The sequence below is a fragment of the Cydia fagiglandana genome, chromosome 21 (assembly GCF_963556715.1).
Source record: "Cydia fagiglandana chromosome 21, ilCydFagi1.1, whole genome shotgun sequence".
Lineage (NCBI taxonomy): Eukaryota > Metazoa > Arthropoda > Insecta > Lepidoptera > Tortricidae > Cydia > Cydia fagiglandana.
This window is the reverse complement of record NC_085952.1, coordinates 8373606-8395509: the sequence shown is the minus strand read 5'-3', so window position 1 is coordinate 8395509 and position 21904 is coordinate 8373606. Positions and strand designations below refer to the sequence as shown.

Genomic DNA, 21904 nt, shown 5'->3' with positions numbered 1-21904 from the left:
TAGTGATTCAAATGACTTGGTGTCTCATCAGGGATTAAATTCAGAGTAGCTGAATCCATGTCATGTATGTACGTATTTAATTTCTTTTAGACTGTATCAACTAGAAACGATGTATATAAAATATGGTAGGCCGAATGAACATTTTAATATCTTAAGTAATTAATAATAAGTTTTGTTAAAGCAATCTTTTTCTACGTTAGCAGTACTAGATGATTCAAATGAAACTAAACTTTATATAAAAAACGTTAGCCCTTAAATTACCATTACCCAGTTTCTGTTATCGTGGCCCCAAAACCTAACTACATCATTGACACAACAATATCTGACACGATCTTATTTGAAGGGCCAAGAGCGAGTCTATTATTATTGCGGTCTAAACTTCGAATATTATTGTAGGTGACTGTACCAAAATTTCATTTATAAACAAGACCGAAGTGATCCCATAAGTGTTCCGTGAACAAAGTTTTGTACGGAACACTAAAAAACAAATAAAAATTATATTAATGATAGGTACCCACAATACAAACCCACACAGACATAAACCCATGGGCATCTCCCACCATAATAAAATCTGCATATTGATCCAATTATGGCTGAACATCCCAAAGTGACGCAACATTGGGATTTGCTATGACCAGACCGTAGGAACTCGTTTCTAAATGTCACTGATTAACAACAGACCTTATACCATTGTAATAAGGATTACGAAAGATCAGTCAACGACGTGTCATAAACCCACTATTAAGTCTGCATATCAACCTGTTTGTTAGTTGTGCGCAGACGCTGCCGTGCGTTGATCGTGTTTTTTTTTAATGCTACTGTCATGTTGTTGACATTATTATCACTTGAAGAATAGAGGTCAATTTTAAATAACAATTAGTTTTGTGATCAGTGAGAATGTGGATTTTAATTTTGAATAGTGTTTTGTTTTTTAAAAGTTGTTAAGTGATTGATAAAAACATTAACTATGCCGAAAGGTACAGTGTTATATTTGAATATTTTTTTTATAAATTCTTGCTATATCTATTTATATTGTATTGTATTTATTTATTAGCAGAACTCATTTAAATAAAAATATAATTCCGAGTGGTCTAAATACCTATGTATAAAACTTTAATTAACATAATAGGCTTTCTTAATTGATGTTAAGTGGATGTTTTTGTTAAGTTTTTATAATACAAATTATGTTAATATTTTAGCAAAAAAATAACACTTAACGTACTAAGGTATAGGTAAATAAACAAGATTAATCTTCATTATTGTTGTTTAGTTCTTATTATATTGGTATATTTTTACTTCATTATGTTTTATTTAGACATAACCAGCTCAAGTAGAATGTTTAGTAAATATGATTCCTCTTTTCCTGGTTTTTAGGGTTCCGTACCCAAAGGGTAAAACGGGACCCTATTACTAAGACTCTGCTGTCCGTCCGTCCGTCTGTCACCAGGCTGTATCTCACGAACTGTGATAGCTAGACAGTTGAAATTTTCACAGATGATGTATTTTTGTTGCCGCTATAACAACAAATACTAAAAACAGAATAAAATAAAGATTTAAGTGAGGCTCCCATACAACAAACTTGATTTTTCACCGAAGTTAAGCAACGTCGGGCGGGGTCAGTACTTGGATGGGTGACCGTTTTTTTTTTGCCTTTTTTTAAATTATGGTACGGAACCCTTCGTGCGCGAGTCCGACTCGCACTTGCCCGGTTTTTAATTAAAACATTATTCAAAGAATATAAATAAAAAACAGTAAAGGACATTGCATATTCTCAAACGAAATACTACAATATCTTGTTACATAAAAAATGTGCATAGAGTTGCGATTGGCAACGTATTAAAATTGTCTAATAACATGCAATTATCTAAGCGTCAGAAGCACACGCCATCCTAATTGCTTCAATTATTGTCATTCACACGGAAATCACTACAGGACAGATACATTCATATACATGAAATATATTATACTTTAGGAAAAACCTACCTAGAGTCTACCTACATGTTCAATTGCTCATACTCCGAAATGAAGCCTAAACCCTCACCAAATATCACCAAGGGGGAGGGGGAGTCAAAAAGTAGCAGAAAACACCACGCGTGATTTGTGCACAACCCCATATTCAATACCTAGGGTACCTAAGTAATTAGTGACGTTTCACGGCAGAAGGTACCTGATGGCGGCTGGCGCTTACGTCGCATAGCGCCGCAATAATATTGGAGCGGCGTAAATAATAGCGTAAGCGCCAACCGCCACAAGGAACCTTTACCTACCCGTGGGAGGTCACATTTGGTCATGTTCTATACTATATAAATACGAGTAGGTACATAAATTTCAATTTAAAGAGCAAGTCTAAATTACAAAGTTTAAAAAAAATTGAATGATCCCTCATCATAATTCAAAAATAAAACTTAAGACATGATAAGGCCTAAACTGAGTTAAACGTAAATTCAAGGAAAAATACTTTTTATTTAATATATGTTTTATAATGTCACCTATAAAATATATTATGATAAAAAGCCATCTCAAATTGTAGCATCATATTGTCATATTGTTTTGGTGACTGATGAGTAACGGGTCAAACTGATATCGGTGTAAAAATAACAATGACATTACTCAAATGAAATCCCGAACTAGCTGATTCAAGTTCTAAGTAAGTTAGACCTTTTAATTGATACATTGTATAGTATGTCATCATAAATGTCAAATTTATATGAAAATATAAAGTTTATAGTTAGAAGATACTTGAGGAAAAGTTAGTACTTACGGTTTGACGACCGGTCTGGCCTAGTGGGTAGTGACCCTGCCTGTGAAGCCGATGGTCCTGGGTTCGTATCCCAGTAAGGGCATTTATTTGTGTGATGACACAGATATTTGTTCCTGAGTCATGGGTGTTTTCTATGTATTTAAGTATTTATATATTATATATAGGTAGCTAAGGAGGGCACCACAGTGTTAAAGTGACGGGTATTTTATCAGTTTTATCACGTGAATAAAGCCATCCATAATAGGTACGGCTACAGCTGTTAATTAGAGACACAAGGGTTAGACTTTACACCTACTACAATTCATAACTCTTTGCTTATAACCATAGAGAAGAAAATACATAGAGTGCTCACTCTATGCATCAGTTTTAGTACAAAAAGGACTATTATTTTCGGAGTCGACATCTAGCATCGAGTAGCGGAACGATCAGTACTGCTACTTGACAATAGATGTTCCGACGACCGAAAAGTCTAATGCTCAACAACTTTCAATTAATATTATAACAAATTTATATTATATTATAATATTATAATTTATATTAATATTATAATTAATATTATATTATAACGGAACTCTATTTACCAACTCCCTCTGCTTTTAAAATTACTTGTAAATTGTTGTTCAATACAATACTAGAGACACTAGAGAATTCTAGTATCAAGTAGCGATAGCGGGAATGATAATTCCGCTACTCGATGCTAGATGTCGACTTATTTATTTATTTATCGTATGGCTTCGTTACATGTCACTGGATACAAAAATTTATTAACTATCCTAACAACTTATAATTAAAATTTCGCCCTACTCAGGTAAGCAGCCGCTTCTTCAGCCAGGATATTGAAGTCATTCACATGGCCCATATATTTTGTGAGGGGACATTCCAGGACTATGTGTTCTATGGTCTGGTCTGGGTGTCCACACTCGCAGGCAGGAGAGGCGCTCCAACCCCATTTGTGCCAGTGGTGTGCACAGTTACCAATTCCGGTTCTAAAGCGATTAAGGGCGGACCATACGCGGCGGGGCTCTTTGAAGCCGGTAGGAGGTGTTTGAGGTGTGAGATGGATGAGAGGGTTTATTTGGTCCATATGTTGCTCCCATTCTGCTTGCCACGCTTCCACCAAACTCCAAGTGATTTGTTGATTGGGCATCTGTAGAGCAGGAGGGTTTCTGGACTTCAGCCTCTGATTACTCATCTCGTTGAGGTCTCGGTGGATGGGAAGGTTAGAACACCTGTGCGTTTTGATGACTTCTCGGTGAAGGCTATTGTTCCTACGGAGGTGTGCAGGAGCTATGTTGCCCAGAATGGGGAGCCAGTGGGATGGCGTAGGCTTTAAGCATCCGGTAATTAGTCTGAGTGTTTGGTTTAGTTGCGTGTCAACGGCTGAGGTATGTGCACTGTTCATCCATACTGGGGCGCAGTACTCAGCCGTTGAGTAAACCAGAGCCAGAGCCGTAGTTCGAAGGCAGGAAGCAGTGGCTCCCCAAGTCGTTCCCGTAAGTTTTTGGATAATGTTGTTCCTGGTCTTGAGTTTGTTTGCAGCTTTCTGTAGGTGAACTTTGTATGTTAGGCTTCTGTCTAGCGTAACTCCCAAGTATTTGGGGTTCGGATTGTGCTTCAGGGTTGCACCTTTGAACGTGATGCTGAGAGTTTTGCCAGCTAGCCTGTTGTTCAGGTGGAAACAACACACCTCCGTTTTAGTTGGGTTAGGGCACAGGCGCCATCGGCTGAAGTAGTCATCCAGTGCAGCAAGGTCTTTCTCGAGGATTGGTTCTGACGCATCCATGTTTCGGTGTTGTGTGATGAGAGCCAGATCGTCGGCGTATCCAAACTTCCGGGAGGAGGTGTCGGGTAGATCATGCACATAGAGATTGAAGAGTAGGGGCGCTAGAACGGAGCCCTGTGGCAGGCCGTTATTTAAAACTCTGACACTGCTACTTTCTTCTCCGAGGAAGACTTGGACTGGCCTATTAGTTAGAGTGTTTTCGATGAGCCTATATATCTTCATGCAAGGAACAATTTTTAGCAGTTTGTAAAGCAATCCCTGACGCCAAACTGTGTCGTACGCTGCCGTTAGGTCGATGAAGGCTGCTGACGATTTGAGTTGTTTGTTAAACCCGTTCTCTATATGAGTTGTGAGTGCCAATACTTGGTCGCAGCAATTTCGATTCGGCCTGAAGCCAGCTTGATCGTTCGGAATGATTGCATTTATGGCGTCATGGATCCGGTGGTACACCAATCTCTCCAGAAGCTTATAGACAACGCTGAGAAGGGCAATCGGTCTGTAGCTGTCTGCTCTATCGCTAGGTTTACCTGGTTTAAGGATAGCAATAACTTTAGACCGTTTGAGTGTAGAAGGCATCTTACCAGAGTCCATGATAGCCGTGTAGAATTTTGCCATCCATGCACAGGTCTTTGGTCCGCTGTGTATCATGAACTCGGGAAAGACTCCATCCTCCCCGCAGGCTTTCCCTGTAGAAATGTGGCTCAAAGCCCGGGTAACTTCATCTGCAGAGAAGGGTCGACTGTAGTCACTCTCGGGCGCGGCGCTGGATTTGAGTGCCGAGAGTTCCAGTCGTATCTTCCTGGAGTGGGCCTTGTGGTTAGGTGCCTTAGACAGCTTGACCATCCTGTCAGCGATAGCGTTGGGCCGTACGGTAGGTTTAGCCTTCGTCGTGGTAGAACCGTCGGTCAGCTTTCTCACCAAGTGCCAGGCTTTTTTGCTAGAGTGCGTGAAGTTCATTTTCTGGACGGTTTCTTCCCATTTATCTCTTCGTGCCTGGTCGAGTGATGCGATGAGTTCGTGTGCTGTGTCGCGGTTCCCAGTAACTTGAAAGTCTTTCCAAAGTGCTTCCGTATTCTCGTTCCAGCAGGGTATGTATCTTCGTCGGAATCCTCTAGGAATAAATTCTTTCGCAGTGGCTAGGATGAGTTTTCTGAAACCGTCGTAGTTGTCCGGAATTGGTGGAATCCATCTGACACTACTGTCCAGTTTATTTTTGAACTTTTCCCAGCTTGCCTTCTGGAAGTTCCATCTGGGGGCCGGATAGGACGGCACGATGGGAACTTTAAGACCAATGTCGAGTAAGACTGGTCGATGCTGGCTATGGGGAAATTCTCCGAGTACAGTTCTGCGAATTGGCACTGGGTTGTCTAGGGCATCTTTTGTGGTGAAGACCAGGTCGGGATTGTATTCCTTTTCCCAGCGCGCGGATCTGAAAGTCCCTCTACTCTTGCTGTCAAACACGAGAAATGCATTTGCGGCGTCAGCCCATTCTGTGATTTTTTCACCGTTGCTGTCGTTTTTCTTGTACCCCCAACTTGTGTGGTGGCTGTTGAAGTCTCCGACGTAAAGGGAAGGGTGGGCGAGTTTAGGGAGAGCTGGGTCTGGCCATTTACTGTTGGGTGGTTTATAAATATTGCAGATCTGCATATCGTTGAGTTTTATGATTGTTATGGCGATGTTGTCTGTACTTATTTCGTTTGTTATTATGGAGCAAGTGGGTGCTAGCATTTGTCGGACATAAATAGCCGTACCATATTGACCATGGTATGTGGCAGCAATCATATCATAGCCCTGGAGTGCTCCTCTGCGTGACAACTCAGTGGCATCTTTGGCGTGTGTTTCCTGTATAAGGGCAACGTCGATGTCCTGGTCGAACAGGATTTTTTGCATGCACTCCGTTTTTGATAAACTTATCCCTTCTATGTTCAAGGAACAGACTCGGACATAAGGTCCTATATCCATTGTCGATTGGTTCTGTGGCGTATTCGTTATAGCTGCTTTAATTGGCATCTTCACGGAGGGTAGTATTGAGAAAGCTTATGAAGTCGATGTCGACTGCGAAAATAATAGTCGTTTTGGTATCATAACAGATGTATGGAGTGAGCACTCCTTACTATATTTCTCTATGCTATAACGTAATCGTCCCGTGGTTGTTATTAAAGTGTTGAGTCTAGACAGCTAGACAAGTCAAGTCTAATTTAGGATAATAATTAACACAAATTGTCTAGACGTGGAGCAAGGCTTGCTGGAGGTGACGCAGAGCATACCGCTGATACCTCTGCCCTCGAGGAACTCCAACCATTTCCCGGGACCTGATGACCCTGAAAGGTACTTATTTAGAATAATAATAATTTATTTACCAAGAAAGAAATAACTAGAGTTAGATCAACAAAAGTCTGCAACGATGTTGATAGCACACGCAGTGCAAGTGTTTTTTTTTTTTCAAGTGTTATTTTAAACGTCAACTTAATATGAAATTATGACGTGTAATAACACTTGCACTGTGTGTGCTATCATATTCAAAATGACCTACGCACACTCTTCATTTCTCAATAATCATTTCTTTAATCACACTATGTTAATGCATTATTCATATAAAATTCACATGAACCCGCCACTAAAAAACCACTTCCATACAATCAAATATTATATTATCCGCTCTCATTTTAAAACGGCGGCCAAGTTCGGCCTTAAAACTCCAGGGAAAATGGTCGCTCAGACCGCAATGACCCGAATGACGTCATGTATTGTCTTTATGCATAGAGGTGGTTAAACCCACAGGGAATTCCTTCTAACTCGCTACTGTTTGGTCACACTAGTTGCATTTCCCATCTATTTTGTTGGTGTGGATACATAGGCACAGAATATGTAATAGTACTACCGTACCATATAAGGTAGGGTCCTATAGCTGAAGTGCTATACGCGTACCTCCGTGAGGGACAATACATACGCAATGCGACGCTATGATTGGGCGAATTTATTTGTTTATTTACAAACAATATAGGGCATCAGAATGGTATTACTAAAGCCGACCACTAACTAACAGGCCACCGGACGATATCGGCCTGTCAGTTAGAACAAAAACTTGACAGTTCCGAACAACTGACCGGCCGATATCGTCCGGCGGACTGTTAGTCAGTGGTCGGCTTAAAAGAAATTAATACCTAACTTAAATCTAAAATATTTAGGCCCTTGAGGCATTGTACCAAGGATCCTGGCGGCATTTCCTCGCTGTATCGCAATGCTGATACGTTGTGCGAGGTAGCCACCAGCTCTTCGGTCACCACAGTTACTTTAACCAGACGCTTCGCGTTTCTGCGAACAACTTATGCGCGCTAGGACCCCATTGACCTAGAGTTTCAACTCCAAATGGTACAACATGGTACTCTTTACCGAGGCTCTTATATTTATTACGTTTTAAAATTATATATATTAATTTTAACCTCTAGCCACCCAGAGACCTATAAAAAGGTCTCCTGTTCCATTCTAATTTAAACTTTGTGTAGACAAAATCAAGATTTCATTTTGCTTGGCAAGGTATGACGTATGGGCGGCTAGAGGTTCATCATCATCATCTCAGCCATAAGACATCCACTGCTGAACATAGGACCCCTTGGATCTCCATACGTGCCGGTTGGAAGTGACCCGCATCCAGCGTCTTCCGGCGACCTTAACCAGGTCGTCTGTCCATCTTGTGGGTGTCTAGAGGTTAATATAATGTAATATAATGTAATAGTCTCTGGAATTCACTCCCTCTCAATATTAGACAAGCCCCGAGCAAGTTAGCTTTCAAACGGTTGCTACATAAGTATCTGCTGAAACGAGTTCGAGTAGTGTCCATCATTATATATTATATATTATGAGTATGTATGAAATATGTAGTAGTATATTAATTATATATATTCTAGTATATTTATTTGTGTATTCTATATGTAGTTTATCAGAATTATTAGTTGTTCGTTGTTCAGTTGTTTTCCAATGTTCTAATAAATGCCTCTGTTCTCCTTGCACCATTTTTACATGTCTCTGTTTGGCCCGATGGTTGACTGGTAGAGAATGCCATTAGGCATTAAGTTCGCCATTTGTACATTATTTTTATGTTTTGTGCAATAAAGTTTAAATAAATAATAAATAAATAAATAATTATTTCCCAGGGAATCCCTACTCGAACTGACAGCGCCGGTGTATGGACGGCCGCCGCCGCTCGGAACCCCGGACAGTGAACCCACCAGCCCAACTGAGTCAACATTCAATGATACTGTACGGAAGAGGTGAGGGATAACTATTAAGATAAGTTGAATGTTTTATTAAACATCTATCTTTAAGATACAATACAATAGTTACTTCCACGTAAAATTTAAGGTAAGGTGGGGGTAAGACTAACATAGTTTAGTTTGCTCGGAGCAAGACTAAGTATGAGGATTCACACCTTACCTTAATCATAGATAAATATAATAGTATGAATAGTGCTCACTCCATACATCAGTTTTGGTACCAAAACGACTATTATTTTCGCAGTCGACATCTAGCATCGAGTAGCGGAATTACTCGCGAAAATTGGATTGAACAACAATTTACAACTAATATTAAAAGCAGAAGTCGTTTAAAATAGAGTTCCGATTAATCCGGTTAAAATATTAGCGGAAAATTTATGAGCATTACACTTTTCGGTCGGGGTAACATCTATTGTCAAGTAGCCGTACTGATTATTTCGCTACATAGAGTAGCGAAATAATAGCTAGCTAGCTAGCTAGATTAGATTAGATTTAAGTTAGTTAGCTAGCTAGATATCGACTACGAAAATAATAGTGCTTTCGTACTAAAACTGATGTATGGAGCAGTGGCGGCGCGTCCATAAAAGCCGATTCCCACCGGCTTGCCTGTTTTTGGACGTTTGAGCAGAGTTGTAAAGGAAATATGTAAGCCAAATTAGCCCCGGCTTGCCTATGGATATGTTTGACGCGCCGCCACTGGTATGGAGTGAGTACTCTATGTACTTATAGCCTTACCTTAATAAATATCTTAAATTGGTCTCGTACATACAGTGACGCTAATATTTAGAGCAACCAGATATGTATAAAGAGATACAAAATCTTACTACTGTACTTCATTAGATGGTGTTTATTTATTATTTTTCACACGCTGTCACGCTTATTAAATTAATTTGTATCACGAATACAATGTCAGGAAAAAAAATACAGTGATTCACAAGGGGAATTAATATGACGCATTCCTTAAATCTCAGGCCCTTCGATAGACTGTAAGACAACCAACTAAATTAAACTAAATATAACCGCCTAAATTAAACTAAATCATGTATAAGTGTCGCTTAACTTCAAACTCGGATAAATCCATCTGTCAGATTATGCGATTTTGGTAGTATGAAAAGCTAATAGGGTAGATATTCATTGAGAGGGTAAAATGGATTTATCCGAGCTTTAAGTTAAGCGACACAATGTACATAACTGTTTTTACAACTCTACATGAATACCATATTTAGCCTTTGCGAACCTGGAATAACCAATCAGGTTTTCCCTATGTTGCGAAATAAGCAAGTTAGGTATGCAAAATAACAAGTTATGTTAACCATATGCACGCAGAGTGCGTTAAGGACGGGATTTCCCCGAGCTGACACTTTCTCAAACTGGACGTAACTGGGGAAGTGACAGCTGTTATTTTGATATTGATTGACAGCTTAAAAGTCAGTTTCGATATTCGTCATTTCTTGTGAGAAAGTACACAAAAACAGCTGAAAATGTACGAAATTAGGCACACGGAAGCGTAAACTTGAATTAAAAATAAATAAGGTAAACGTCCCAGTGATCGTCACTGTCTCAGTAGGTACCTAAATATAATTATGTCATCTTTGAACTTAAGTAATTGTCAATAGAGTTGACAATAAGGTGTCATCTATTGGGCATTTAGCATGTCGAGCACTACGACGATTTACTTTATATGGACAAAAAGAATAGATAGTATAGAGGGGTCCTGTCATTGTCAATTTTGTAGTCACGGTACGTTTACTGCCATCTATCGACACACGATTTAAACTTAAAATAAAATTGAAAATGTATAAAATAATCAAAATATGTTTACGGATAAATGATTCTTAATTTTTATTGTTCCATACTGATCCATGATCTTTCACTGATATGTGTTAAACTTGTTAAATACCAAACGGTGTCGTTACCGCCATCTAGCCGAGAATAGGCCAAAGGTAATGGCGCCATCTATTCGAGAATGACTTTTCCTTGGCCGTCCGAGGCACGTTTTTTTCTTAGACTTTATTTATCTTATACGGAGTTATATATGTATATCTCTGATATGGGTAAGTATGTTGTAGTTTTCTTTCGCATTATCTTAGGTTACCATACATTATTACTGAGTGCAAAAGGAACACTCATCTTACTGGATTATTTCAATATTGCCTGAATAATTTGGTAATAAAATTAACATAATTTCAACTTTTGAATGTTTAATTCATAATCGAGTCGGGGAATACCCTAACCATTTATTTTATCAATGAGTCAGAGTTATACGTTTGAATATACGTTAGGTAACTATACTAATTGATAACCATTTGATAACTAGACCGTTCCAATTACGACAGGATAACTAACTTATAACGACCGGGTTATGAACCGTGATTACCTTTTGTATTGTTTTCGAGCTCCCGATATTTCGACGCAGTTAGTTAGGTTCATGTCCCGGTCGGTCGACTAGAGATACCGTAAAACGGGGTGAGTAGGTTTCGCGGGGAGAGGTGGGTTATGAATGGGAAGAGAAGGTTTGAGAGGGGGGTGAGAAGACATTTTAAGGCTACTGCTACAAAAATAATGTATTCCAATTTAAAATGGAGCTATATATACGCATAATAAAAAAAAATCGATCCAACAATCTTCCAAAATGACCTTTGTATGAAAAACTCTCTCACCCTAAATACGAAGCACTACGGGTTGAGGTGGGTTTTCCTCTTTATCGTCAAAGTTATGAAATGGAACTACCCAAAATAAAATACAAACTAAAATACAAACGTCCGAACCACTTATTATATACACCATTCAGTTTTCACATGTAAAAATAAAATTTTATCGAGGTTTGAAAGTCAAATTTCACCCAACTCACCCCATTTTACGGTACTAACCGTGAATCATTCAAAACTGTTATTGACAGAATAATGTTCTGGTATTATTAGGTACTAAACAAACCTTAGAACCTTAAACCAATGGAGACGCCATGTCTAAAATTTTCGGTACAAAATACTCTGCCGTTTTTTGCGGGGGAGGGGCACATCAAACGTATGGTTGGCATATTGGCCGCCTATTTTCGACAGAGGGGAACGCCTGTTAATGGCGGCTCCATTGTTAATTACTCCGAGATACAAACTGTATAGGCCGTTCATACAATACCAGTATATAAATGGCCTTCAGCGGCCGCTTGCCATCCGCCATCCCTCTGTGCCCGCTGGCGTGCTTGAGTGCCTACCGCGAACCACACTCGAAGTCTTGCCTCTCTGTCGCACTTGTAGATTCGTACGTAAGTGTGATAAGGAGGCAACACGTCGAACGTGGTTCGGAATAGGCCCTCTGTGGCTTTATACAATTTTTTTACTTACTTATTTACTTGTTTTTATTTTATTTTAGTATATGGAAAACCAACAGCGCTATATATATCCAGAAATTACAATAGAATCACAGAGCCAATTATAGGTTCTCACTTATAGAATGTTGTTATAATGTTTCCAGTCATCTTCCTCGGTATCAGTCAGGATGGACGGAGTTACACCACGCCAGCGCCAAGAATCTCGGGTTTCGCATTCGAGTGCTTTTAAACGCAGGTAAATATGTAATTGAGGGTCCCACTGAGAAAGCGTTACTAACAGCTGCTAACAGCAATATGCTGAACTGACTATTGGTGATCTCACTGGATGGGCATTCTCACTTAAAAATGGACCATTTACTTTTTTCGAAAATCCAGTAACATCTAACAATCATCCAGGAAAATCCATTACTTCTAATCAGAATCACGAGGACTATGATTACAAAGAGTAAAAAAACGTGTCCAAAAAAAAAGTCAGGTTTGTAACGCATTTTCACGTACATTTTGTATGGACCGTTACAATAACTGACACCCAAAATTTGTATGAAAAACTGGGAACACTTTTTTTCTTTGTCTCTTATAATAAATAAATAAATAAATAAATAAATAAATAAATAAATAAATAAATAAATAAATAAATAAATAAATAAATAAATAAATAAATAAATAAATATTATGGGACATTCTTACACAGATTGACTAAGTCCCACAGTAAGCTCAAGAAGGCTTGTGTTGTGGGTACTCAGACAACGATATATAGGTATAATATACAAATACTTAAATACATAGAAAACACCCATGACTCAGGAACATATATCTGTATCATCATACAAATAAATGCCCTTACTGGGATTCGAACCCAGGACCATCGGCTTCGCAGGCAGGGTCACTACCCACTAGGCCAGACCGGTCGTCAAATAGTACTCGCAATAATAGTACTCGTAATGAGTCAAAATATCTCGGTAGTTGATGGTTTTTCGAAAAAATGTAAACGGTACCATTTTTTTCTGAATACCCCTTAAAATAAGATTCACGAATGACCAGACAACTGTATCAACCCGATCATCGGCCAGGAAAATGCGCAGACCATGCCATGACCAGACATCACATAATTTCTGTTTTATCGTATACTATAGCTAGTTAAACATTAATAATACTGAGCCAAGTAAGTATAAAACAGCCAAATAGTAGCCCAAATTACACAGATTAGAGTTTAGTTCCTGGATTGGTTTTAAATGTTATTGATTGTACAGTCAACTGTAAATATATGGGTATACAAATCACCTCAAAATATGTCCCGTAACTCTTATTGTCAGTGAATTAAGAACTATGGGACATATTTTTGGGTAAGTTGTCTACACCCATATTTTTACAGTTGACCGTACAGCGAACTGCATTGACATACTATTAATGAAATCTATTCATTAGAGCAGCGGTTCTCAAACTTTTTTGGTGACGGAACCCTTTCGGCAAGCGAAATATTTGACGGAACCCCAAATAAAAAATTTTCGTTCATCACTGTGGACCAGATATACCTATAGAAGAGCTGGTTTTTTTCTTATTATTACAAGTATATTTTCGCGGAACCCCAGCAGAGGCTTTGCGGAACCCTAGGGTTCCGCGGAACACACTTTGAGAATGGCTGCATTAGAGGTGTGTTAGATATATTTAAAGTTTTCTTTCAGGCCACGATCCCAATGTTTGCGATGACAGGGGCAGGACTGCGCTTGACGTAGCAGGCTACGCTCATTACAGACGGAAGAAAATTGTCGAGTAAGTTCATCATCCTCATAAAATGATAGCGAAATACGATGGTTCACATATTTAGATAGCGGTAGGGATAAAATCTCTCGAATACGTTTCGAAAACGTAACTTAGAAGCCCCGAAAATCCCATAACAATGAAAACCGAAAATCTGATATTGCAGAAACCTGTTACAGGATAATAACTGCAGATCTGTGCAGATATTCTTAGTTCTAGCTGTTGTCTGTCAATCATATATAACGTTTGACGACCGGTCTGGCCCAGTGGGTATAGTGACCCTGCCTACGAAGCCGATGGTCCCGGGTTCGAATCCTGGTAAGGGCATTTATTTGTATGATGATACAGATATTTGTTCCTGAGTCATGGTTGTTTTCTATGTATTTAAGTATTTATATATCGTTGTCTGAGTACCCACAACACAAGCCTTCTTGAGCTTACCGTGGGGCTTAGTCAATTTGTGTAAAAAATGTCCTATAATATTTATTATTTATTTATTATATAATATACTAAATAAATATAGATTTTGGGATAATCTTAAACAAATCAACCTAGTATTTTACAGTAAGTTCAATAAGCCTTGTGTTGTGGGGAATAGATACAAAATCTTAAACTTATGCACAAAATTAGTGAGAAACATACAAATTACTGAAATTACACTTGTAGTGCATAATTATTTTCCATCTTATTTTCACGGAAACTTACGAGCATGTCTTGCTATTGCAATCAATCTTGGTACAAAAAGTACTGAGGTTGACTGAAGTAACATGACAAACACGAACGTTACCGAGAAAGTACGATGGAAAACAATTATTATGCTCAACATTGTACCAGAGGGCCTACCGCGAACCAAGTTCGACGTGTTGCCTTCCTGTCACACTTACGTACGAATTTACAAGTGCGACAGAGAGGCAACACGTCGAACGTGGTTCGCGGTAGGCCCTCAGGATTTGAACCTAAGACTTCATGATTAATTGGCAAGGTCACTACTACACCTCCTACGTGAGATAATCAAACTGACCTGACCTTTTTTAGCTTAGCGGACGTAATAAGGATGCTACTAGAAGCAGGCGGCACATTCAACACGATGAAGGGCGAGATAGACAACATCGACACTCCTCTACACACGGCGGTCGAGATAAGATGTCTCCCATCCATTCGGTTGTTGCTGGACGCCGGCGCGTCCGTCAAATGTCTGAACAGCTCTGGGTATACGCCGCTGCATCTATGTGTGAAGCATAAAATGGATGAAGCTTTTAAGGTAAAATATTGTTAAATTAAATTAATTAAATTAAATTATTTATTTATTCCATGTGATTTACACACATACAAGAATTACACATAAACACAACATACACATTAAAATTGACAAATAGATATAATACAGTGGTAGCCAAACTTAATTTTTGCTACCACTGTACCACACTTGTAGGGGATGTAGTCCCTCACAGTGGAACATTACACTTAATTTTTGCTACCACTGTATCACACTTGTATGGAACAGTCTGCTTTTTCCGCTATCATTCGTTATTTATTAAGTTAAAAAAAAGTGTTATTAAGTTAATAAAAAATATGTCAAGATCAATCCCTTGATCAGTTTCAGGCTAGCTATAAGTTAAGAGACGCATTTGTATAGTTATATTTGGTTATATAGGTAACCCCCTAAAAGTCAATGCACTATGTATGGAAATTTGACAAAACAAAATAAAAAGTAGTATTTTTGTTGTTGTTTCCTAATCATATTTAGGCATTACGGCCCCGACTACGTAGAACTTAGATGCGGGTGCTATCAGTGATGCTGATGTCATGATGTCAACCAATTGATACCTTTGTGATTCGGTGCCCTAATAAAGTGTTATTACTCTTTAGGAGATAATGCTCTATTTCCTGATCAGTTTATCATGGGATAAATGATTTGATGATTTGTAACATGTGTTTTCTTTAGTTGCCTTTGATCGTCATAACCATTTTAAACCAGATTTAAGAACTAACTATACGAGCTGTGTAGTTATATGCAGGTGCTATCAGTGATGCTGATGTCATGATACACTTATCTTAAAACATGATTTTATTATTTTACATTAACTTCAGCCAAATAATCTAAAGGTACAAGGTCTCATTACATTCGCCTCCAGAGGTTATCATATTAATGCGGAGACAGCTCTAAATTCAAAATTCAAAATGTTTATTGCAAATCACATTACACACTCAATTCACGTAATCACGTAAATAGCGATATCTTGCTCGGACACTTGAACTTGGCGTGCGGATCCGTATCCAATGTGAAGAACGCCTTAGCCGCGGGGGCTATTTTACATAAAGCATGCATATATTCTTATAGATGGGTTCAGTGACTGTACGTAACTAAACTTTACAGGTTCTCCTCAGCCACAGAATCGATGACCTGGAGTCCTTAGCAGAGCGAGCGAACACGAGAGACCACGACGGAGCCACGCTACTCCAAGCAGCCGTGATGTCGAGCTGGGTGCCTGGAGTATGCGATATCTTGGACGCCGGTGCTGAAGTCACGGCTACGTCAAATCAGCCGTTCCACCGCTTCAAGAATGTTACGCTGGATGACGATCAGAATCTCATTTATCGACTAGATCAGGTATTATACATGTATTATTGTTGAAGATACTGTTAATTAGACAACAATGATAAGATCTAATCTAGCGGGAGAAATAGGTATTGCAGACATTTTATTAAATATACACAATATGTACCTATTGTACCTATACATAGGTACGAGTACCTACTCACAACATAATACACAGAATAATATATTAAATGTTATGATGATGATAGATATTAAAAAGCAGATGCTTTGATGAGTGCTAACTCGGTGCATACTTAGCGTGGCCGAAGTCTAGGATTAGTGTTTGTAAACAACGCCACGCAACTACCCAGACACGCGATTTACACCTATCTAGATATAAGTATCTATAGTTTCTCACGGTCACTGGTATTACCTAGGTATTATAGATAGATAATGAAGGATTATGGTGTCTGCTGTATACAGTTTCTAAGCGGCAACGGCAATGTCATTAAAAATATGCAATGTATATTACAACGCTTAATTTACGATAACAATATATATTAAGACTACATATTTGTGTTATATATGAAGTATTTATATTTTTATTGTTTTAGATCCACGAAACACCATTGCATTTGGCAGCCGATAGCGGAGATAAAGAAATACTCGAAATACTCTTAGGCACCAATGATGTCAACGTTGATCTCTTCAATAAAATAGATCAGACGCCACTTTACATAGCTATTCGAGGCGGACACCTTGGCTGTGTTAAGGCGCTAGTCCGAAAAGGAGCCAATCTATTCAAAGTGACAGGAGAAAGAAGTACCGCTTTGCACGCAGCCATACAATTTGGCGACAAGAAAATTGTAGATTATATTCTCAGTTACGATGATGATGCTACGCGTACGATGATAAATTCATTCGACAATCGCGGTTACGCTCCGGTGCACATTGCTGCAATGAATAACCGTCTTGAATGCATTAAGATGTTGTACTACAAGAAAGCAAATTTAAGACTCAAAACTAAAGGGGAATTCATAACAGATTGGACGCCTTTACAAATAGCCGCTTCTAAAAATTGTCCAGATGTAGTTGGAGCTCTAATGGACATTGATCCTGAAGCCATTGACGATATTGATGATAAAGGGCGTTCTGCTTTAAACTTAGCCGCTGACCGATGCCATCGAGAAGTAGTTTCAACGATATTACGCAAGGGTGCTGTTTTATCCAACCCTCATGAATACCGGGATAAAAGAAGAAAGACTGTTATAGAAACTATAGCAACGAAGCTTCCCAATGCGACACAATTTTTTGAAGAAGTATTCGATGAATTTATAGAATCAAAATTGCCAGAATTAGGTGAAGCTGGCTGTGAGATCAGTATAGATTATGGGGTCTTATTGAAAGATCATGAAACCAGTCAAATTAAAGTATTAGAGGAACTAGTCAGATGTAATCAGAAAAATATCCTCAAGCATCCATTGATTGAGAGTCTCATTTATTTAAAATGGATCACTTTGGTGCCGTTCTTTTACGTAATTGTAGCAATTTACACCATATTTGTTTTAACACTAAACTTTGTCTTAATTGTTAATTTCTGTGATAAAGATAAAAATAACTATATGAGCAGCAATCTGCTCTATGCTCCAACACTTTTGGTCATCGTTCAGGTACGTCTTTAGAGTATACAACTATACACAATATATCGTAAAATATCACAAATATATTCTATAATTTGCATTTTTGTAATTATTTGTGTTATTTATTTACAGGAACTTCTATTCATATACGTTAAAAGGCTGCAGTACCTCACTTGCTTGGAGAATTGGGTAAAATTTGGCTCAATAGTCCTGACGCTTGTACTGCTCTTTACTGAGGAAGATCAGTGGCTCGAGCATGAATCTCTAAGACACGTGGCTACTGGAGCTCTGCTTCTGACATGGGCTTATATGATGTACCTCCTCTCCAGGTTCCCATACTGGGGATATTATCTACAGATGTTCAGTAAAGTTGCTACTAACTTCTTCAAGGTTAGTTGAGTACTTTATTGCTTTGGAGTTGATAAATACTTTTTTAAATTTAATATTGAATTCAGAAAACATAGATAACAATAACGAGTAGGGTGTACGAGGAGAGTATTTTAATATTTATTCATTCATTCTTCTCTACTTATAACAATATTTTCTTATTTCAGATATTGCTAACATGCGCCTTCCTACTTATTGCTTTTGCACTAAGTTTTATGGTTCAATATCACGCGTACCCCCCTTTTGACGGGCCATGGGCGGCTTTTGTGAAGACAGTGGCAATGATGACGTCAGAGTTTGACTACAGTGGATTATTTAAGGAACCCAACGTAACCCACGCTAGACCATTAAGGCGTATTAGGGCAAATGTGTCAGCGGTTATCAATGGAACAAATCTTGTGAATTCTACAAATCATACAAATGCATCAAACCTTGCTGACTCATCGCATCACTATTTCCGAACTATCCATACCGATGAGTTTGCGTATACAAAGACAATAGACCATATGCTATTTGTACTGTTCTTGATTTTGGTATCAATGGTATTTGTGAACTTCTTAATAGGTGTGGCAGTAAGTGACGTAGCGGATCTGAAAATGGTCGGGGATGTTAGAAGATTAAAGAAACAAGTGAATTTCTTAAGCCATCTAGATGCTTTTGTATTTGGAGGCGTATTTAGAAGTTTGGTTCATAAGAAATTTCACTGTAGAAGATTTATAAGGAAAATCTATATAAGACCTTGTATTATAAAGCATTGGGAGGTATGTTATGAAGTTCTGGCTGATGCTGATGAACCCCATTATTTTGCCAAAGAACAGTCGCTACCACCTCATATTTTAGACTCTATATTGCATAAAGTAAAGACAAAATACCAGCAAAAAGAACGAGAAGCCAGTAAGAAAATGTACAGAGATCAAATGGACATGCTTTTCAAGACTATAGTAACTGATGATAGGTATTCATTAACTGAATTGATAGAAAATTCGAAAGTCGAAAAGGGGATGGAGATACGAACAAAGTTTGGAGACATAATGAGTCGTTTGGAAGAATTGGCAACTGCGATCAATGATGTTAAGGACCAAGTGAAGGATATAGGAAAGAATCAACACAGCGTCTCTGATAAAAATACTCAGACGGAAAATTCTGGCGATAATAAGAGATTTGTGCTCAAATTAAAGAATAAGAGTGTTAGCTAAGCCATGTTTTAGTATTTACCTATGGGTTTTCAACTTGTTTTTCAAATATTTTTTAGCTTTAGGGCCGGTTGCACTAACCAAAATTGAAGAACTGATAAATGTCAATCAGCAGTGAACTATGAAATTTCACATACAATAAAATTGAACGGTCGTTTTAACGGTGCCATGATTTGTTGCAACTGACCCTAAATATATTTGTACTTACAGGACTTGACTTTTTGTAGCATAATTAGTTAAGTAGGTATGCTAGTACAGTATCTTTTAATTAAGTTTATTAAATTACTATCCTCAGTCTTTACTTATCTTAAAAAATTAAACTAAAATTTGAAGAGGCATTACGTAAATTGTAACGATTCTAAAATTTCTATGATTGTCAAAGCATTTAATAATTTTAAGGAGACAAGTTTTATTGATATATTTATTCTTGAGCCTAAGATTCTTTAATGGAACGGACTGTGAATTAGGAAAAAATATAAGTATTTTGATCTTTGGTAATTGTATTTATTTTTTATAATAAGCCAATTTATAAAAAAAAAAAGTGTAACGGTGTGTTATTATTTTTCTCCCTGAAACCCCTAAACTATACAAAAATATAAACGTTTAGTATTTGTTGATCAATGTTATTTAAATGATAAATAATCTTTATTTACTTAAACACCTAATACACTATTATAAGCCTTAAACTAAATTACATAACAGAAAATAAAAACTTATATTAGGTTTGTATCAGTTTCATTGGGTCGCCTTATCGGCTGATTATATGCTAGAACACTTCAAATCATACGTGTATTCCAGGTACTTACTCCACTAGTTCAACAATACAATTTTACAAGTCCGTCGATGTATAGTTTCTTGTAAACGCTTACGCTTGTACAATTTATTGATTAAAAAATAGAATAATTTTATCTATTCTATGTACTAAAAAATTGGGTAGGTAATCTAACAAAAAGTACGTACGTGTATTCTATGTAGCTACCTAATACGTTACATTCATATTTTTTTACCAATACCAACAAAATCATAATAAAAACAACATAAAATAAAACTAAAAATTAACATATCTTAAATTAACTATACGCAAATAAATAATTTATGATTATGATTTATGATTTATAGGTAAAAAATGCTCCCCAGGTCACCTTCGTTTGTTATGGTGCCCAGGAGGCTGGCAGCGTTTCCTTTTTGGATTGCCAGGCTTATTCTCTGGCCGAGGTAGCTGCCAGCCCTATGTACTTATTTTATTCTTTCTTTATGAACTAAGATGTAAGTAATTGAAAAGGTTAACATTATATATTTATCACAATTATATAACTAATTAACAAATATCAAAAGCACTTTTCTAAAAGAAATTAAATAACGAAAACACGAAGCAACGAAACTGGAACTTTAATATTCGGCAACATTGGCAACAGTCGCAGCATGTTAATTAAGGAATAGCAGCAACTTTGTCGATTTTAGTTTCTTTGTCGACGGCGTTTAATTTTAGGGTGGCGATTTAGCTTTACTAGCTTTGTGCAGCGTTGTGTCAACTTTGTTGCGTTTTACAAGTAAAGCGGCAACTTACATTACACGGTCGCCGGGCCGGTGCCGGGATCGGGCGGATGGGGCCGGTATCATGGATTTCCGACGGCCGGGCTGAGTTTTTCATTTCACGATATATGAAAACATTGTTAAAAATACCTATTTCAAAATTCAAATGTAAAAAATACTTTGTCTCGATTTGAAAAAAATATTTTAATTAAAACTTTTTTAAACTTTAAAACTAGAAATGTTGAATGTGGACATTTTTATTTTCATTTTTAGATTCATTTTAATTTAAATAATATGTGACGTCCCACGGGTAAAGGTACCTTATGGCGGTTGGCGCTTACGCTATTATTAACGCCGCTCCAATATTATTGCGGCGCTAAGCGCCATCCGCCATAAGGTACTTTTTGCCGTGGGAGGTCACATATTAGTGATGGTGTCTTGATATTACGTGAAATGGAAAACTCGATAGGATGGGTAGCACCCGTTCATCGGCCCCCATTCGCAAGTGCCGGTGCCTAGGGACCGTATAGATGTAAAAGTGCTTTAAATAACGTAGTGTGCATGTTTGAGACCAATTTTGTTTTGCAAGTTATTCACCCTATCGCATCTGATTTAGGTTCCTTGTGTGCAATATCGAGCTTGATTGATCGTATTTATAAGTAGGATTTATGTATATGAACAAAAGTAAGTTTGTATGCTAGCCTGGAC

At 37.8% G+C, this 21904-nt stretch overlaps 1 protein-coding gene across 1 annotated transcript; it reads left to right on the top strand.

Moving 5' to 3' along the window:
• The first annotated feature begins 802 nt into the window (after positions 1-802).
• On the top strand, positions 803-20156 carry LOC134675147 (transient receptor potential cation channel subfamily A member 1-like). The gene is made up of 10 exons (XM_063533315.1): positions 803-977; positions 6773-6872; positions 8699-8815; positions 12290-12381; positions 13829-13916; positions 14940-15165; positions 16282-16515; positions 17058-18113; positions 18216-18473; positions 18638-20156. Exons 1-10 carry the CDS (start codon positions 968-970, stop codon positions 19664-19666), a joined length of 3210 nt encoding a protein of 1069 aa, XP_063389385.1. The 5' UTR covers positions 803-967; the 3' UTR covers positions 19667-20156.
• Positions 20157-21904: the final 1748 nt, after the last annotated feature.

Coding starts and splice junctions, on each gene's coding strand:
- LOC134675147 (XM_063533315.1), top strand. Junction 6,873..8,698: donor GGACCTGATGACCCTGAAAG/GTACTTATTTAG, acceptor ATTATTTCCCAG/GGAATCCCTACTCGAACTGA. Junction 18,114..18,215: donor CACTTTTGGTCATCGTTCAG/GTACGTCTTTAG, acceptor ATTTATTTACAG/GAACTTCTATTCATATACGT.